Source organism: Clarias gariepinus, chromosome 4 (genome assembly GCF_024256425.1).
Source record: "Clarias gariepinus isolate MV-2021 ecotype Netherlands chromosome 4, CGAR_prim_01v2, whole genome shotgun sequence".
NCBI lineage: Eukaryota > Metazoa > Chordata > Actinopteri > Siluriformes > Clariidae > Clarias > Clarias gariepinus.
Window position 1 is genome coordinate 28,939,601 of NC_071103.1, and position 18,186 is coordinate 28,957,786.

Here is an 18,186-nt window from a genome sequence, read left to right on the forward strand (position 1 = left end):
CATATTAATGTGATATGAGTTTGGAAATTTTGAATATTTGTGTTACATGTTTTTTATATATAAAGTTGCAGTAATAATCAGATTGAAGTCTGGATAGCAATGATCAAACTGAAGCTCAAGGTCAGCTTCTTCTTTGTCTCCTTCCTCCTTCTCTCACTTTCTTTTCTCTTTGTCCTTATAGAAACAGCACTGTGTTGAACTCCAAGGTGATCTCTGTGACGATCAAACCCACCCCCATTTCTCTCTCTGCCCCAGTGGAGATTGAATTTGCACACCTTTACAACGTAAGCCTTTCTGACCTCTGAACTCAATCAGATGAAATATACACAGAATAAAAGAAAGAAATAATGTTTAAATAAGTTTGTCTTCTTTATAACCCTTTATTGGTGGTCCATCAACAACAACACCAATAATAATAATAATAATAATAATAATAATAATAATAATAATAATTTCACACACAAATACAACCTATAGAAAGGAGCATTTTGTTATTTGGTTTTATTACCCTGAAGGTGTAGCCTAAAAACCAGAAACAAAAAACACAATATATTTTTGCACACCGTATGAATTTGTTTAAGTCTTGGAAGCAGGCCTTCCTACTTTCTCTTTTTCTTTGTTTTTGATTAGTGCTACACTTATCGCATAAAAATATAAATATTTACTTGTGCACTTATTTAATCACAAAATGCTGCAATAATTTAAGTATTTGTTTATTTGTTTAAATAATTGTTGGCAAATATTCTCTCATTCACACATGTATTTGGTGTTAGTCTAGATAAATATGTCTAAACATAAAATGGTAAATTTAATAGTCTCGTGTCGCAGTTTAATTAAATCGCAATTGCAATATGTGCAATAATCGCATAGTGATTTCTTGATCATCCCCAAATCACAATGATTTTAGTATTTAAATGTAACTGTAAAATGTAAGTATTTCATTTATTACCACTTTTAAATGCCAAAATGTTTGACTAAGTCAAACAAATCATAGTTACAGAAATGTATTCAGCAGTCTACTAATAATAAAAATCAGATTTCTATATTTCCTTTAAATTCCTCTTCCTATTTCAAAATGGTGCTTCCGATTTCAAAAGTGTTAGCGATGAATATAACTTCTTTTGGTTTAAAATATGAAAACCTGTCATTTGGTGCTTAAAAGGAAGGAGCTATCCAGAAGCACTTTAAAGCAAAGTGTACAAATCTTTCCGATGTAGCTAACATGCTATGACGTTAGTACTGTATGTCTTATTATGTCTGAAATGCGTATAGGTTATTGCGTCTAAAATGGCACTTACTTAACAGTAATATCTTGTTTATAGAAATGTTGTATAAAAGCAAGATCATTTTTACCCTGCAGGGACATGCATCATGCTGATATTCAGTATAATTAAACCCTTGCTCATGTGATATTGCTTATATACAGTATACCACCCACTACTATTGACAGTTTACCTGGAACAGATTTATAATCTGCTTCCAATATTTATGTTTTGCATCATGTTCATGGTAGGTGATTTCAAGAATAAGAAGCATATAGAACTAAAAAAAGGACTTCTTCCTGGGGTTCAGTGACACAAGGTAATAGCTGTCTCTCTTTTGTTCACACAGGGCACGACCAACCAAACGTGCATTTCCTGGGATGAGAGTGACAGGTAAGCGGCTTGCTCTCATTGATCCGATCTCACAAACCCTTATTTTCTCTCTTTGCCCTGTCTGCTGTGAGAGACTAGCACTCAAATGGTAGTCAAGAGAGAGTGATTTTAAGAGGCTTGTCTTAAAGGATACTGAAGTGTCATAGTGGAAAAGTTCACTTGGCATTGCTTCTGTACTGCTAGCGATCAGACAGAGAACACAATCTGAGGCACTCACTGTCGTCCTTCTGCCACACTAACACAAGCAATCACAATTAGGAGAGGATGCCTATCACATATAGAAAATAGGGCCGGATGGAGAGAGTGGGACAAAACAACAACAAAAAAAAACCCTGAGTGAGTGTAAGCAAGAAGGACAACGTAAATCAAGCTGAGAAATGGTAGTATTATTCAGTGTAATCCTGTGGCCTGTGTAGGCCTGTCTTAGACCAGCTTTCACTTCATGCTCTATACTTTCATCCCTGTGCTTTCTTTTTTTATTTTTTGATTGAAACAGAAAGACTGCATATATTGCATTGGCTAGACCATTTGCATTTAAATGGGTAAAGTGCACAAAAACGACAAGTAAAATGCTTTCTGCATTGTCTCTAAATGAGTGAAGTGAGACAGCACAGAGTGACGAGACAGAGAAGGACGAGAGAAAGAGTAAGGGGGACTAGAGAAGTCACAATGTGATGAAAATACTAAAATGCAATTAAGGTGTCTATTAAAGAGAAGGCCAGTGGGGGGTAGGAAGTGGGTTTGGTGCAAAATTAAACATTAACTTGGACAGCTGCTATGATTAATGAGTTAATATTTTGAAAAGAAATTGCCATGTGAAGAGACACCCTTGTCACTGCATGTTTTCTTGATAAAAGCTCGAAGGCATGTGGTCCTTGTGGTGCCTCACACTCTTCAATCTGCACAATCAATATGACTGACTGCTACCAAGACATCCACTCGCACATACATTATACAACACACTTTTACACATACTTAATGTTTAATGTCTAAGCTAAAAAAAAATTCATTAGGGATTTGTGTACTATCCCAGCAGGAAGGTTTGGTTGTCCGAATGTTGTGGCAATGTAACTTTCAGTTGTTGGGACACTGTGGGTATTAGGTAGTTTGCCCAGGTAGTTAGAATTACTTTAATGAAATATCATTATTGACTGGATGACTTTGGGATAGCGCTGAACAAACAACCCCAACATAATGTGGCAAATAAGACTTCAAAACAATATTTGTTTATGACTTTTTTTTATCTCCCAACTGAAATATCCATGAAATGTCAGGGCTAGTAAATACACATGGATTGTTCTGTCAAACAACAAGTGCCACATTATAACTCATCCTAAGTCCTAATATAGAAGCTAAAAAATAATAGACAACTGCAATTTACAAAACTATTAAATCGGGAGGCAGCTAAGAAGGGGGAAAAACATACGCCTAATGTCTAAGATCTATTTTTTGTGAAGTCAGATTTAGGCAGCTTGGACACTGTATGAGCACCATACTACACTACAGAGGTGTAGATATTTGACAAAGCTCTATGGGATGTTGCAGTGTATTTTTCTCAGCATGGTTGCAACATTCCAACGTCATTACCATATCATTCAATGACCTTTTTGAAATTTGTGTTATTTTAAACCCTTTTGTTTCACCTCCAAATAGATCATTCTTTGCTGTTATTACTAGTTCTGGTTTTGCTGCAATTGGGACCCCTGATTCTCTCCCTAATTTAGTCATATCCAATTCATCCCTGTCACATTACATTAGGGCTACGACGACCACCCAGTCAGGATGGCTGAAGACTATCAGGTGTTTCCCCCGAACCACGTGATTCCAACTGACCGCATCTTTTAAACCTGCCCGTTCACGCACCAATGGGGGCGGCGTAACACATTCGGAGGACAGTGCTAACTGCTCCTTTCACTTGCATGAGCTCTCAGACACCTGATTGGCCGTCGAGCTGTAATTAATGTGAGAGCACTAAGTGCCTCTCATGCCAGCACGCTGAGAGAGCTCGGCCAATTAGCTTTCTCTAGGCCCTCGGCTGCGAGAGGCTACAGCATCACCCAGGGCCCTGTAATATTTTTAAGAGAAAATTAAACTGAGAGATAATGCTACAAAAGCAATAGTCATTAAGCGCTTTGTGTACAAGAGGCATGATATAAACTTAGTAGATTAAAATGTTCTGGTGTAAAAAGTTCTGGGAGCACAGATATGAAGTTGAAAGTTGTGTGAAAGGACATAACTTGATGAAAATGAAATATAATACTTATAATGAATACTATAAGTAAATGTTGCAATGTTGTTTTGGGATGATTCATTTAAAATTATCATTCAAAACAATGTCCCACTGTTGTTGTTGTTTTTTTTTGGTGGCATAACCTAATTACAATTATATGAAAATGTCATCTAACATTAATGTTTCTGCTAGGATCATTTTCTACCATAAATATGCAAATGTGCTTTTCCTTATTATTTTGCCTACTGGAATTATCCATGGAAAATAATAAGTATTATTAGAGTAGTATTATTAAAGTACACAAGCTGTAAATAACTGAAAGTGGGGGAAAGTGAGTGTGGTGACATTATGCCCTCTGAGGCCAGCCAGGAGATACTAGCCCCATTCACACAGCCAATTCAATGTGGGAATATTGCACCATTGTTGCGCCTCGGCATTCTGTATGAAAGGAAAGCTGAGTTATTCTTGGATCGCGTTATATATATTTAAGTGTTTCTAAGTACAGTTAACAGCACTGAGCTCTAGCATTCAGAGATGCATAAAGATGTACTGTATAAATAACCTTATGATTGGTTACATGCATTCAGCTCCATCTATGACTGGTAAGGTTACCAAAGCGCTAAAATAGAAACCAATCTTAGAGTGTGTAGACAGGACATAGAAGTACCTCAGTTAAGTCCGTGTTTAGTGAGAAATGGAAGTGAACTGGGCTGACAGCGAGCTACGATCAGAGTGCCTCATTTGTTAAATGATAATAAAAAAGGGCAGAGATCATACCGAACACTTAGATCACCCACGCTTGTTGTTTTGAAAGCAATATGTTTGGGGTTTCCGATGTATGTGGTACACATCACACAAAACACCACAAGCATTATAGCAGCAGAAAACCATGTGCTGCCTTAAAACACAAACCCTGAAGCGACTTGGCACCAAACTAGCCAGTAACTGTGTAAATTATTAAAAGATTTGAGAGGCTCTTATCATTGCTTTTATGGCACGATTTCTGTAAGAAAAAGACTACCGTCTCTCCGGCCTGGCATCAGGTGTGTACTGGAGGGTGAAGCTCATGTGGAGAACATTCTGTTGCAACAGTAGAGCCGGTCGAGTGTGAAAACTCTGCTCACCAAATGAACATAGCAGTGGTTGTGTTCCTAAGACTACAAAAACTTGTTAATAAGCTTGATCCAAATTGGAATTCGGGTGAAACTAGCCCTGGTACAAGCTTTCCTACTTTTAGCCTCTGCAACACGAATTGAATTTCTAAAGTGTTATTTTTTGGTCGAGATTAGGTGATAATGATGGAGTTGGACCAGTTCTGGAAGCTAGGCAGACCATTGAAAATGATTTCACTCGGTTACAAGAACTTTGCAGTAAGGCCTGTCTCATGTTTTAGTAGACAAGATTTTAAAAAATGTTTCAGAACATTCAGGAAAATGTAATTATAGGTTTAATGTTTGCATGTGGACAGTAATTACACCATCTTTGCTGCCACATAATGCTTTATCTGTGAGGATACTGGACACAAAAAGTTTGTCTGTGCGCAAGTACTGTGTAGCTAGGGAGTTTTGAGAGAGGGTTCTCAGCCACTTTGCAGGAGCAGCACCTGGGGGTCAGAGCCTGGAGTGAGTGATGCACTGAGCAGTGATACATTGAAGCCAGAGAAAGACTCTTTCTCCTCGACCAACACTAATGCTAACAATTGTGCCAACATGGATATTACTGCAATCAACATCACAGAAATTGGACATGGTGTAAGCACTAAACCTGACATAGATGTTAGGGTTAGTAATGGCCCCAGCCTCAATGCCTGCACTGACCTTGTAAAACAACAGCAGCAATAGCGGAAGAAACCACAAAGCCGAGATTATAGACAATAAAGTAGAGCAGAATATACAGTACAGAGGAAGAGGAGATGGACAAGTTAATGGAATATTCCAGACAGCCACATCAAGGCACATGAAGGTTTTGATTAAGAAAATAAGCTGCACCTGCAAGAACATGAGTGGAACTGTGGAATTTTCATACAGACATATGAATTTTAAAAAAAATTAATACTGAACGGATTTTTTTTTTTTTGAGGAGGGTATGGGTGTGAGGACTGATGGTGGTTCTTATTAAGAATTTAAATATGTAAATATGCTAAAATGATGCTGTAAGGACATCTTAAAATGTTAAAGGTTGTACTGTATACTGTATGACAGAATTATATGAGACCACCAGGAAATCAAATGAGTGAGGAATTGAAGAAATGTTAGACCTCATATGCCATGAGAGCATTTAACATAATAATTCAAACAAATTTTTGCTTCTTCATAACATCATATGTAATTTGCATATTTACATAGAGAAGAGAAGTTTAAATGTCCTGCTGTCACTTTGAAGCTTGCCACTTTCACCGAAATCATGTCTCCGTGTTGTGCACATCCAAAAAAAAAAAAGCAATGGTCACCTGCTGGGTTGTTGTTGCTAGTGTGAATGTACACAAACACACACACACACTCATGCACATTTATACACAGTACACGCCACAGCACTGTCGGCCTAGTGATCTAAAAATCCAGTGGTGCTGTGCTGAGTGTAAATGTCTGTGTGGTCGACAGAGTTAATTGCATCATCCACACAGACTCCGCTAGGGGTAATAATATATTGGATTTCACAGAAAATGCTGTTAACATTGAGCCCTCCCCTGGAGCTAAAGGCATGACCCTTATTGCCATTCCATTTGCCCCAGGCTGTTCTCTAAGCCCCATTGCAACATGGGTAATGTGGACTCGGGTTATTTGCACTTACTACATGTAACCCTGTTTGGAGCTGTGTGGCATCTCAGAGTCTCAGCTGTCCATACATGGAATTATAGTTTTGAGTTGATACACTCCATTGTAAAGCATGTTTTCCTTTTCATTTTTCATGACTCTACTTGTCTCTTTTTACCACAAGCCAATTCCCATCAGCTAGATAAGTTATCTGTTTTGCACCACCCACCTGAAATGATAAAAAGTAAAATGTGCATCATTGTAGGCAGGTGATCAATCTAATGCATATTTTTACCATCATAAAGCAGCTAAACCTTTTAAAGAAAAGCCTTAACTGAACTATCTTCAAATTGCTAGTGTGGCTCTTTACAACAAGTGTAAAAAAATGCTTTCCATCCAGCATAAGCACTAAAAATAAATAAATAAATAAACTTTTTATTTTTAGATAATTAATTTAGCTTCATATCAAGATGATCATGTTCAAATGTAGGCAAAATGCAATTGATGTGTTAACTAATTTAGGTCTGGACTAAGTAAATGTGAAACTAGTGCCATAAGAAACATTATACTGGATTATGATTCAGGAAAGAACCTCTAAAGCTGTTGCTTTCAATCTGTCACAAATGCCTAAAGCTAAATAATGAGAGAACCTGGCTCAATAAGTTGGTGCTAATTTTGCTTGGCAAATACACTAACCAGGCCAAACATACTAAAGTGAGCCACCAGTGTTAGTTCTTATCCAAAACATAATCTAAGTGGACAAGCCGCCAGTCACCATTTAGTTATCAATTTCTGATATTGAGAACTAAATGGTAGGAATAATTGCTACAGCATAACTAATAAATGTAAGCCATAACCATAGCCACAGAGTCAGCACTGGGGGGACCAAATCAGACACAGACACCCCCACCAATTTTTACAATAATATCTAACAGTCCATTGTAATACATTCTCTGTTTTTTTACATTCTATTTCTTTAATTTGTCATTATTCAGTTTTGATCATCAGTATTTCCTTTGTTTTTCCCTGACCTCCATGTCACCTGCTCTCCCTGCCCTGTGCCGTGTCATGCTCTCTCTCTCCATCTCCTTCCCCCTCTACCTTTTCCTCTGTACTTTGAATACACCAAAGTGAAAGAGCTTAATATTATTAGTAAACTAGTAGTATTTTTACCATAATGTTAAGACATGGCTTGTTAACTTTTTTTGATCTGAAGGACAATTGTTAATCAAATAATTACTTACTGTTTGTAGTACTGTATGTTTTTTTTTATCATCTGTTGCTGACCCTTCTTGTTGCTTATGATAATACTTGCTGTAAAAGAAAGCTGACTGAAATATGGCTTGCAAATCATTCATATAAAAACTAATAATTAATAATAATAATAATAAAATAATAATAATAGTAATAACTATTACACTGTGATATTATTAATATTAATAACTATTTATCATAAGCAAGGTCAGCTACACAGTATAATATTAAAATGCATGAACCGTAAACAAAAGCTACAATCTTCATAAATTGCAGTGCAACATAAATAATTAACACTTAGACTTCATGTGGATTTTCTGACAAAAACAACATAATACAGGTATTAATGTTAGTTGTGCCCATGTGCACCTTTGATAGTCGCTGTGTGCATATGTGGATAATTAACTTTCCAGCAGAGGTGAGCAAAGTACACAAATCTTGAACTTGAGTAAAACTAGAGATTCCCTAGGGTAAATGTTACTGAAATAAAATAGAAGTCCTTAATTTACTTCTTTACTTGATTAAAAGTACTTACCTTCACATTAACTTAAGTATCAAAAGTACAGGGCTTGTATTAGCTCACAGTAGCCTATATTCTCACTTTAAATACCATTCATCACTTTTGATGGGTAACGCAATGCCATGCAGAAGTGTAATAAAGTAGAAGTGCAGATATTTCCTGTACTTTTGAGTGCAGTAAATGCAAAAGTTACCCACTAATAAAATTACTGAAGTACTGATATGTGAAATATGTACTCAAGTATGGTAATGAAGTAAATGTACTCAGTTAGCCCCCAAATCGGCTTTCAAAGTTAATTAGTTCCTATGATAGCAAACAAATGTTTTTGGTAAAAACAGGCGTATTGCCGAGTACTAATAATTCAAACATCTACTGTATGTGGTGCACATCTGTGTTGTGCATTCATGTTAGTCACTTGGATGCACAACACAGAGGACTGCAATACACCATACCACTTGAGGTGGTTCTGTAGTAATAAATTTTTTAATAACAATTTAAAAAATGTGTTACATTTAATTTGATCATGGTTACATTTACTAATTATTATTTCAGGGAGTTCTAGGTTGTTGTGTGTTGTGCTATACCAGAAACGTGCCAGAATACACAGTACATCACTGCTTGCTGTGTATGGGCTGTATGGGACCAGTTAATGTGCCTGTTATCCCTGTTCACTGTTGAAAGCACAATTGGACTACTGAGCAATGGAAGAAAGTGGCCTGATCTAATGAAGCATGTTTTCTTATACATCATGTGGAAGGCCAGGTGTGTGTTGCTTGATAAAGAAAGAAATTGCACCAGAATACCCTATGGGAAAAGACAAGCCAGCAGAGGCATGTGATCCCCTGGGCAGTGCTTTGCTGGGACAACTTGGGTTCTACTATTCAAGTGTATTTTATTTTGACATGTACCACCTGGTTTAAGAAACTTGACAAAGAGTTCGGGGTGTTAACTTGGCCTCCAAATCCCCCAGATCTCAATCTGATCACACATCTGTGGCATGTACTAAACAAACAAGTCAGATCCATAGAGTCCCCACCTTGCAACTTACAGGACAGATTAGAAATCTGCTAACATCGCAGTGTTCTGGTAATAATTTAATTATCAGTGTATATACTGTACACCCTGAGTATACTGAAGTACACTTTTATGTGGAAATATAACACTGATCTATGCATGATTATTTTTCACTGTGCTGTATAGATCTTAAACTTAAAATTGATTAAGCACTTATACAATCACATGAACTGGTTTTATTATTATTATTATTATTATTATTATTCCAGGTGGATTTTTTTGTCCATAGTTTAACTTAAAAAAAGCACTTCCCTGATGTTCATCATTCCCATAGCTAACCTGTCCTTACAGAAATACAGTCGAGCATCACAACGTTCGTCCATTCTCTCCTCTCTCTCCCCCTCTTTTATTTTTTCTCTTTTGTTCTCCGACTCGGCAGTGCTGAAGAGCTCTGAGGGGTTTTGATTTTGTCCTCTTTGTGTGATTGAGCTGATTGCCGCTCTCTTTCCTCTGTGTGTGTGTGTGTGTGTGTGTGTCTCCTTGGTCTTCGGTTCAGCTCGTCGCCGCTGGGCTCGTGGTCGGCGCGCGCCTGCAGAGCTGTGCCCGTGCACTCCTTCAGGACCAAGTGCGTGTGCGAGCGCCTCTCCGCCTTCGCCATTTTGGCCCGCCTGAGTCCCGACGCGGTAAGTGCATCTCCTCTTCTCGTCTCTTCGACACCGCAGGACGCGTTTGTGTGAATGTGTCAGTTGTTCTTTTGGCTGTTTTAGGCGCCCTCGTTACGTATCCACACATTCCTGTGACAGTTCTCCCACCCCTTTACCCCCCCCCCTCCATTAAGCGCACTCACCAGCTCCAGAGACATTTTTTTGTCGTGTTTCTGTAACATGTAGCCGCATAAAATAATAGCGTATTAAACAGCATTTTTTTTTTTTATAGGAACCCGTTGGTGCGCTAGAATATAGATTTGAGCGTAGGCTTTGTTTAAGGATGTCTATGGTTTAAGAAAATTAGCTAATGCAAATGACTAGTCTCAGTGAATTAAGGGGACATCTTTTGTTCAGAAGGATTTGATGTGCATAAATTAGGTGCTGGATAGAAATTGTGTATAATACATTCCAGTTCAATGCTACAACGTTCCAACTGCATTATGTTTCCTAACGTGTACATACTGTACTCACTGCTAAATATTGATTGTAAGGCTGTGGACGTCTACATTTATTTTTTTTTCTGCATATCTAAACACGTGCTTGTTTTTCATACATGACTGAAGAACCCGTTGGTTATGATGTTCTCCATTTTAGTAAAACAGTGGTTTACAATAAATAAAAATCCAGATGTGGCCTTTGATAGGCGGTTCTACATAAACATACTGTACAGTGCTTTGACCTTAAAATCAGTGCTTTTTTAAAAATGTGAAAGCATCAGATGTACATGCACATTGAATGATTTTTCATTCAATGTGATTAGTTATTATTAGACTGGAAACTGCCTTTAACGCAGTTTGTTCACCAGTTGCCCTGGTAACAGCCTGGGCCGCCAAGGCTCTTAAAGCTATACAAGGCACAGTAATGTTGCCTTTATGCTGCTTGGCCCACTTAACTGTTAGGCCACACAGCAATGATTGGGAGAAAGACACACAAAAACCTTTCCTGCTACTTCATGAACCAGAGAATTTTATTTATTTATGTATTTATTTATCATTTGGTCAGAATAAAAAGATTTCTGTCACAACAACAATGCATTTGTCTATGCATTATTATGGAAGCACTAGTCATTTTATTCTGCATGCTGCCTCAACTTGGTTTTACTGCATCAGTCAGGCGTTTGGACTGAATTCAGTCTGCAGTGCTTCAGCATAAGGTATAGTATGTCTACACTAGACATGTGCCAGTATTATTATTTTTTTCATATGTCATGAATGATATTGTAACAGGTTCAATGTCTCTGATGAAGACATGCTCACTATAAACACACAAAAACATACATACGTGAAATACATTTCACTACATTTCGTACTGTGTATGTTTGTGTATGTGACAAATAAAATTTGAATTTGAATTTGAATTTGAATTTGAATTTGAAAACAAGCTTGCAGCTTGTCTACACACCTTTCAAAATCAGGTTCAAATGTCCCCAGCGTGTCCCTAAGCGTACATTTAAAAGTGTAAAAGCAAGCATAAATTGGGTTGTGTATTAAATTCATGCTTTTTAAATCTATGTTGGTTTGTTTTCATGCTCAAGTGGACAAGTGTATGTTTTTACTTTTGCATCCTTGATTTGAATTTTGATTCCTTCCTCTATTACAAACTTCATGTTTAAAGCTTGTCCAGTTTTGGAACAGGCTCATTGCCCTCTGTAGGCATATTGGCCTACCTGGGCAGATGGCAGCAGACTCGGGGAGGGTGGCACTTATCTTGTTACATTCCTCATGGTGGAGCATATTGGGCCGTTTTGATCAGTCATGCCACTTGCCAGCAAAGAAGCTTGTCCTCCTTCCCTGTCCTCTCTCCTTTCTGGCTCTCTGTCCTGCCCCCCACCACTGCACTGCTAATTATTCCTGCCACTACACTAACCACCTCCTGAATGCTCTAAATGATGGACCCTCTGCTGCAACTAACCTCCTACAGCTTCAGAATAAAAATGAGCCAGAGGAAATGGCCCATAGACTGTCTTAATTCATGTCTTTCTTATGTCTATCTCATCCTACTCCCTTTTTGTGTGTGTGATGTGAAAATTATAGAGAAAAATCAAACTTGCAGACAGTGTAGTCAGTTACTGTAGATACTATGCAACCTATGGCTCTCTTGTGTGTGATTGCTTTTTTTTTTTTTTTTTTTTGCAAGATTGAGTAATTGAGTTTAATAAGTTATTTCACCCTGTAGCCTAGACTTCATAATTGCAGCTACAGGGGTGGATAAATGAAAAACCCATTAGCAAGCCCACTGGATAAATGTGCTTGATCATTTCTGTGTTTTGGGAAGTGATTGTATAGCCATAGTCCTTATTCCCATCTGATGAAATTTTTAATAAAGCACATCATATTTGCACCATCAGCAAAAAGCACCAAGGTGCTCCCTTCTGTCCTTGCATGTCAAGTAAAAGATATCATTCAAAACTACCCACTATTTTTTCTTTGATGTGATGAGTGTACTTTGCTTTATTTTTGTCAGTTTCGTCAGTGTCTGTTGTCTAGTGCACCATCGAACCTACAGTAAGTGCATTATGTTTAAACATACTATATGAATATTATTTACATTGTACAACTATTTATCAAAAGTCAGTAGACAGGTAGAAATGTTTTTTCCTACCTACTTCCTCTAGACAACTATGAATAAAAACTAGATGCCAAGACAAAATCTGCCCACATTAGTGATTTTACCCAAAACTTTGTCATTTAAGGGGTTGCAAAAAGGGACTGGTTAAGTTTGAGGATGCTTGAAATAAAACGTACCATTGTAATGTCATGTGCTTTCCCCCAATAAGATAAAAAAATATATATATATATAGAATTAGTATTAAGGAGTCTAGTCACAACAACCATAGTTTTTACGTCTTTATTTTGTTGCTTTATATTAAAGCATTTTCCATTGAATTTCAAAAGATCATTGATTATTAAGAAGGTCTGAGTCATCAAATGTTCTTGCTCATATTATTACAAGTGTTGTAGTAATTCATTAACTGACCGTTTATTATTTCTTCCAGTCTAAATGCATTGATCCTCTAAAAGGATCAATTCAGCTGTATTGAGTTGCCTAAAGGAATTGTAAATTAGTTTGCTGTACCCATCTGGCCAGTATTTCTCCAAACATTTTTGTTCTATTTTTTTATTGTTTTTTTATTGAGTTCTTTTCCTATTTTCACAAAGTGAAGTAGTGTTAAAATAGAGTGCGGTTTAGGACTTATGAATGTTTGAATTAAATGAAAGTGTTCAGTACTGTGCAAAAATCTTGAGCCACTTCTGTTTCTTCATATTTTGTTTCCCAAAGCTAGACTTTTTTTTGTATTTGTTAATGTAGTTTTGAGTAATAGGCCTGGAGGACTTTTTATCTCTCATTTTCAGTCCAGGCTGTCTCAAGACTTTTGCACAGTTCTGTAGCTAGCTTAACATGTATTAAGGTTGTCCTACATTCCAAACACTTATACTCATATACTGTACTCACCATCCACTTTAATATCTGCTCATTCATAAACTTATGCAATCAGAAAATCATGTGGCAACAGCATAGTGTGTCATGCACATGCAGGTCAAGAGTTCAGTAAATATTCATGTAAAACATAAGAATGAGCAAAAGTGTGATCCTAGCATGTTTGTTGGTGCCAGGCAGGCAGATTTGTGTGATTCAGAAACTGCTGATCACCTGGGATTTTTAATTACAGTGGTCTCTAGAGTTTGCACAGAATTTTGTGTAGAATAAACAACAACAACAACAACAACAACAATAAAACAGCCAGTGAGTGGCAGTTCTGTTCATGGAAATGCCTTATTGATGAGGCAAGTCAGAGAAGACTGTACAGTAACTTATACTGTATACAGTGAAATCTGGAATTGTGAGTAACGCGGTTTGCAAGAGCAAAGTTTTTCATTAAATTTAGACTTGGAAAACAAACAACTGTTGGTTTACGAGTACCGAGTATTATGTATCACACATGCGCTTCTTGTTTTGACGCAAAGCATCAAGTGATCACAACTAAGCCAATGGTTTTTCTCTTTCTTGCGCTCAACATTGCGAGTTAACATCCATGCGCGCGTGTACTGTTTACTATAACACCGTAACCACGTGTGTGCGTAAAACATATTTTATTTTGTGTCTGTATGCTTGTGTGTACAGCGCACGTGTAAAGCAAAAGCAAGTCTCATTGGAGAGGTTAAAAATCCATTTTCTCTCTCTATATCAGCCTGTGTGTGTGTGTGTGTGTGTGTGTGTGTGTGTGGAACGTTGTCCAATGACGCGCGCACACAGACACTAAGCAGGCTGATAGCTTTGAAAAAAATCGCTACTTTCGCCTTTACAGACACACTTTTTCTCTGCTGTACACAGAAACACTGCTCTGTTGCGATTCTTTTCAAAGGTAATATGCAGTAATTACAGCAGTAATACCGCTAGTGTGTCGCTCAATCGATTGTCATTAGGGAGATTTCTTGTTTATTTTTTCGATAAAACAGTATTTCCGTTGTGTGTGCGCGTGTGTGTAAAAAAAGTGGAGGAAGGGTAACTGTGTAAGACGAAAAGGGGGGGGGGGGGTCGGAGGGGCTCCATACCTTAGCTTCACACAAACATACACAGTGCCTGCGCGCACAAACGGAAACACTTATTTGTCGGGATTTATTTGTACTTTTTGTAAAGTAAAGGTTAATTTGTTTTATTTTTACTTTATATTTTGTGTTAATTCTATTTATGTATTTTTTGGGGGGGGCTGTCGAACGAATAATTTGAGTTTCCATTATTTCTTATGGGAAAAATGTATTTGGTTTACGAGTATTTTAAAATCTGAGCCTGCTTCCGGAATAAATTATGCCTGTAATCCAAGGTTTCACTGTACAGTATATAGTGCACTTAGAAAGTCTCTCCACGTCGGCCACATAGAATAGTAGTACTATGTTGACACACTCTTTGTTTGTTGCCACTGGCCCTTTGCTTAACGTCAGCCATGTATTTTTGTTTGAAAATGTTAACCATATTATTCCAGTGTAGCACGTTTTTAAAGCTGACAAAGAATACATAGATTTAGTTCATGAAAATTTTCAAGTAGCTTTTCCAGAAGAAAACCAAGAATACAACATGATACTGTCCGAGACTCAATAAATAAATACATGAGTGAAAATAATAATACGTTTAATTAAACTATTAAAATTTAATATTTTCTCATAACTTTTTTTGAACCCACGTTATAACAACAAATTACAACCATGATGAACAGAAACATGGTACAGAACATAAAATGTTGTGATTTGGCTAGAACAGAGACTACGTTGGGTTCAGGAATTTGAGGCAACACAGTGTTCACAGCATCTTTTTTCTGTGTCTTTTTATAGATAATTTATAAGGTGTGTATTGTTATTGAGAAACCACAGGAATCCGTGCTGTTGTAGACAATTAGGCTACGTTTACACTGTCAGGTAAATGTAACCCAATTCCGATTTTTTGCTCATATGTGATACATATCGGATATGTTCTATGTCCGTGTAAACAGGAAAAAAACACATGTTTATAAATCAGATATAAATCAGATCTGTGCTAATGTGATTGTCGTGTAAACAGACAGATTGGATTTCCTAAGGCATTGTGTTCTGTACGTCATTAAAAGTGCGAATTCTTCGCGGTTTAATGACGTGATGTTATTCTCTGGTGGAAGCGCGTGTAGAATTATAACATCACAGGTGACATGAAAAAGGAAAAGCACCCAGACCCCCCCCCCCCCCCTTTTTTTTTAGTGCTTATTTGGGCTAAATAACATTAAGAAATCAGTATTTGGTGAATGAAGCATATGCGCAGGCTGCAATTATGCAGTTTTTTTCCTCCTCCATTTTAAAACCATGGTGACGTTTCGCAAACTTTGCATATATCGCAGAGCGTCAAGCATACTTCACCTTCGTCTATCTTGGCTAGTGTTTAGCGCAAGAACCTCCCTTTAAGTATGCGCGATGTTTCAAATGGTATGGCAAGTGTAAACACGTGTATTGGATTTGAGTCATAGTTGAAAGAACGTGTAAACAGACGGTCAAAAAAATCAGATATAGGCAACAAATCAGAATTGGGCATCGAGACCTGCAGTGTAAACGTAGTCTTAGTCAACATCTACTGACCTGTTACAGTTAAACAATAAACAACACGGTGCTATAACTTACAAAAAAACAATTTTCGGAAACAAAACCACCTCTCCAGACTCCAGAAGATGGTTCTAATGGCCTATTTATGCAAAATAAAATTTGCATTATTTTGCTTGTGGTGAGGCAGATTGTTTCCCCATTTCCAGCTTGTGTGTTTCATGTTAGAACGTCTCCAGTGCATAGAGCACACTGCTCAAAAATATATATCTTAATTTCCAAACAAAAATATCATATTAACCTGCTAAACCGTTCCCCTATTTAAGGAAGTAAAACATGTTCCCGGTACAAGACAGTTATTTTGATCAAGTGAAGCGTATAATTAGAGATGTGCTGAGGTGGGATTTGCTGTCGTTTTTCAGTTGGCATGGCACAGAATGATCCTTGTCAATTATGAACATTGTGTTGATTCCCTGTCACTGTAAGTTTTGCAATCTTTAGGATTTTTTGGGATGGTCTATCCATATAGTGATGTGTCAAATGGGTGCTTACAAACAAGTAGGATTGCAGTGCTTTGGGCATTATGCAGGAATGTATTAGAATTGTTCAAGAATTATACTTTTGGTAAGTAGTTTAAACTTCATGCAAGTATTCATTAAATATGTGTTAATGTTCTTAAAAGTTTCTGTAGTTTATCAGCATTAGATAGTCATGGCTTAAATAATACAGCTTCTTATAGACTTCAACTCTCTCCAAGCCATTTTAGACAGTTCCATGTGTATCATATATTTCTATATAGTACACGATGTGTAAATGCATTTTTCAGCGTAACGAGAACTCGCTGCAGTGTTGATTAATCTGAAGGATTTAATTAACTTCGTTCTGCTTGGCCATTAGACCTGGAGATGAGACAGACTATAAACTTAGCTAATTATTTGTGTGTGTGTGTGTGTGTGTGTGTGTGTGTGTGTGAGAGAGAGAGAGAGAGAGAGAGAGAGAGAGAGAGAGAGAGAGTGATTTGCAGAGCCCTGAAGTGTCCTGTCCTTCATGCGACATGTCTGAGTGCACATAGCATGACCATGTCCACAGTCCCTCTTAAAAGCACACCTAGGACACAGAGTAGCAGTTTGTCCTGCCATGACTTCATCTGTTGATCAATCTGTTCAGTTTTAAAACATCTGCTCATTTTTGTTTGCTATACATTCAGACCCATGTTTACCTAAATATTTGACATTCACAATTTTTTTGTTTGTTTCAGAGCAGTTTTTTTTACAGTGTTTTCTCACAATTTGTCATTCGTCACTTCCCATCCACCTACTAGCTCTCTCCTACCAAATACAGATCATATCATTTGATGGTGAAGGCTAGCACATGCTTCCCCCTTCGAACTGCTGCTCATAATGCTATGTCACAGTGACGCAGAACACATTATGAGAAAAGCACAAACTGTTCTCCTCAGGATACATGACCTCATATGGAGCCCATAATTTGCCAGTGTCTTTCTGATTGACAGTCCTTCCCATCAAGAGAAATGCCATCCTTCCTCTCTTGGGCTTCTAGGCATGGATTGCTGCGATATACCTTTCTAGATTTCTAAAGATTTATGATTCATTTATATTGAAGAACTAAAATCACTGTCCACTTCCATTGTGTTATCGGAATAAAACCAGCCTCTTGTTCTAAATAAAGATATATATTCTCATAAGAGTTTTCAAAGTTATTTCACATCACTTCTTCTTTGTATCGCAGTTTTCAACAAGGAACAGAAGCACACAAACAGATATTCTGACATAATTGGACACGCACACACACACGCGCGCACACACACACACACACAGCCACTCAGCACACACTGTAGCTCATGTTGAACGCACAAACAGCCACCTTTAGTCGAATTAATGCTGCATCCACCACTGCAGTGGCCGCTGTTTCTCAACTCCATCACCATGGAAACTGGAGCATCGGCTGCACCAGCATGGAAATGGCGAGATTCG

The 18,186-nt window shown here is 37.5% G+C and overlaps 1 protein-coding gene across 4 annotated transcripts in view; it reads left to right on the forward strand.

Moving 5' to 3' along the window:
* The window catches only part of adgrb1a (adhesion G protein-coupled receptor B1a), a 99,107-nt gene that overhangs the window by 61,193 nt on the left and 19,728 nt on the right, over positions 1-18,186 (forward strand). For all 4 annotated transcript variants that reach the window (XM_053494580.1, XM_053494582.1, XM_053494581.1 and 1 more), the window contains exons 16-18: positions 182-284; positions 1,612-1,655; positions 9,983-10,109. In XM_053494580.1, the coding sequence (XP_053350555.1) occupies positions 182-284; positions 1,612-1,655; positions 9,983-10,109 (274 nt within the window). The remainder of the gene's footprint in view (positions 1-181; positions 285-1,611; positions 1,656-9,982; positions 10,110-18,186) is intronic.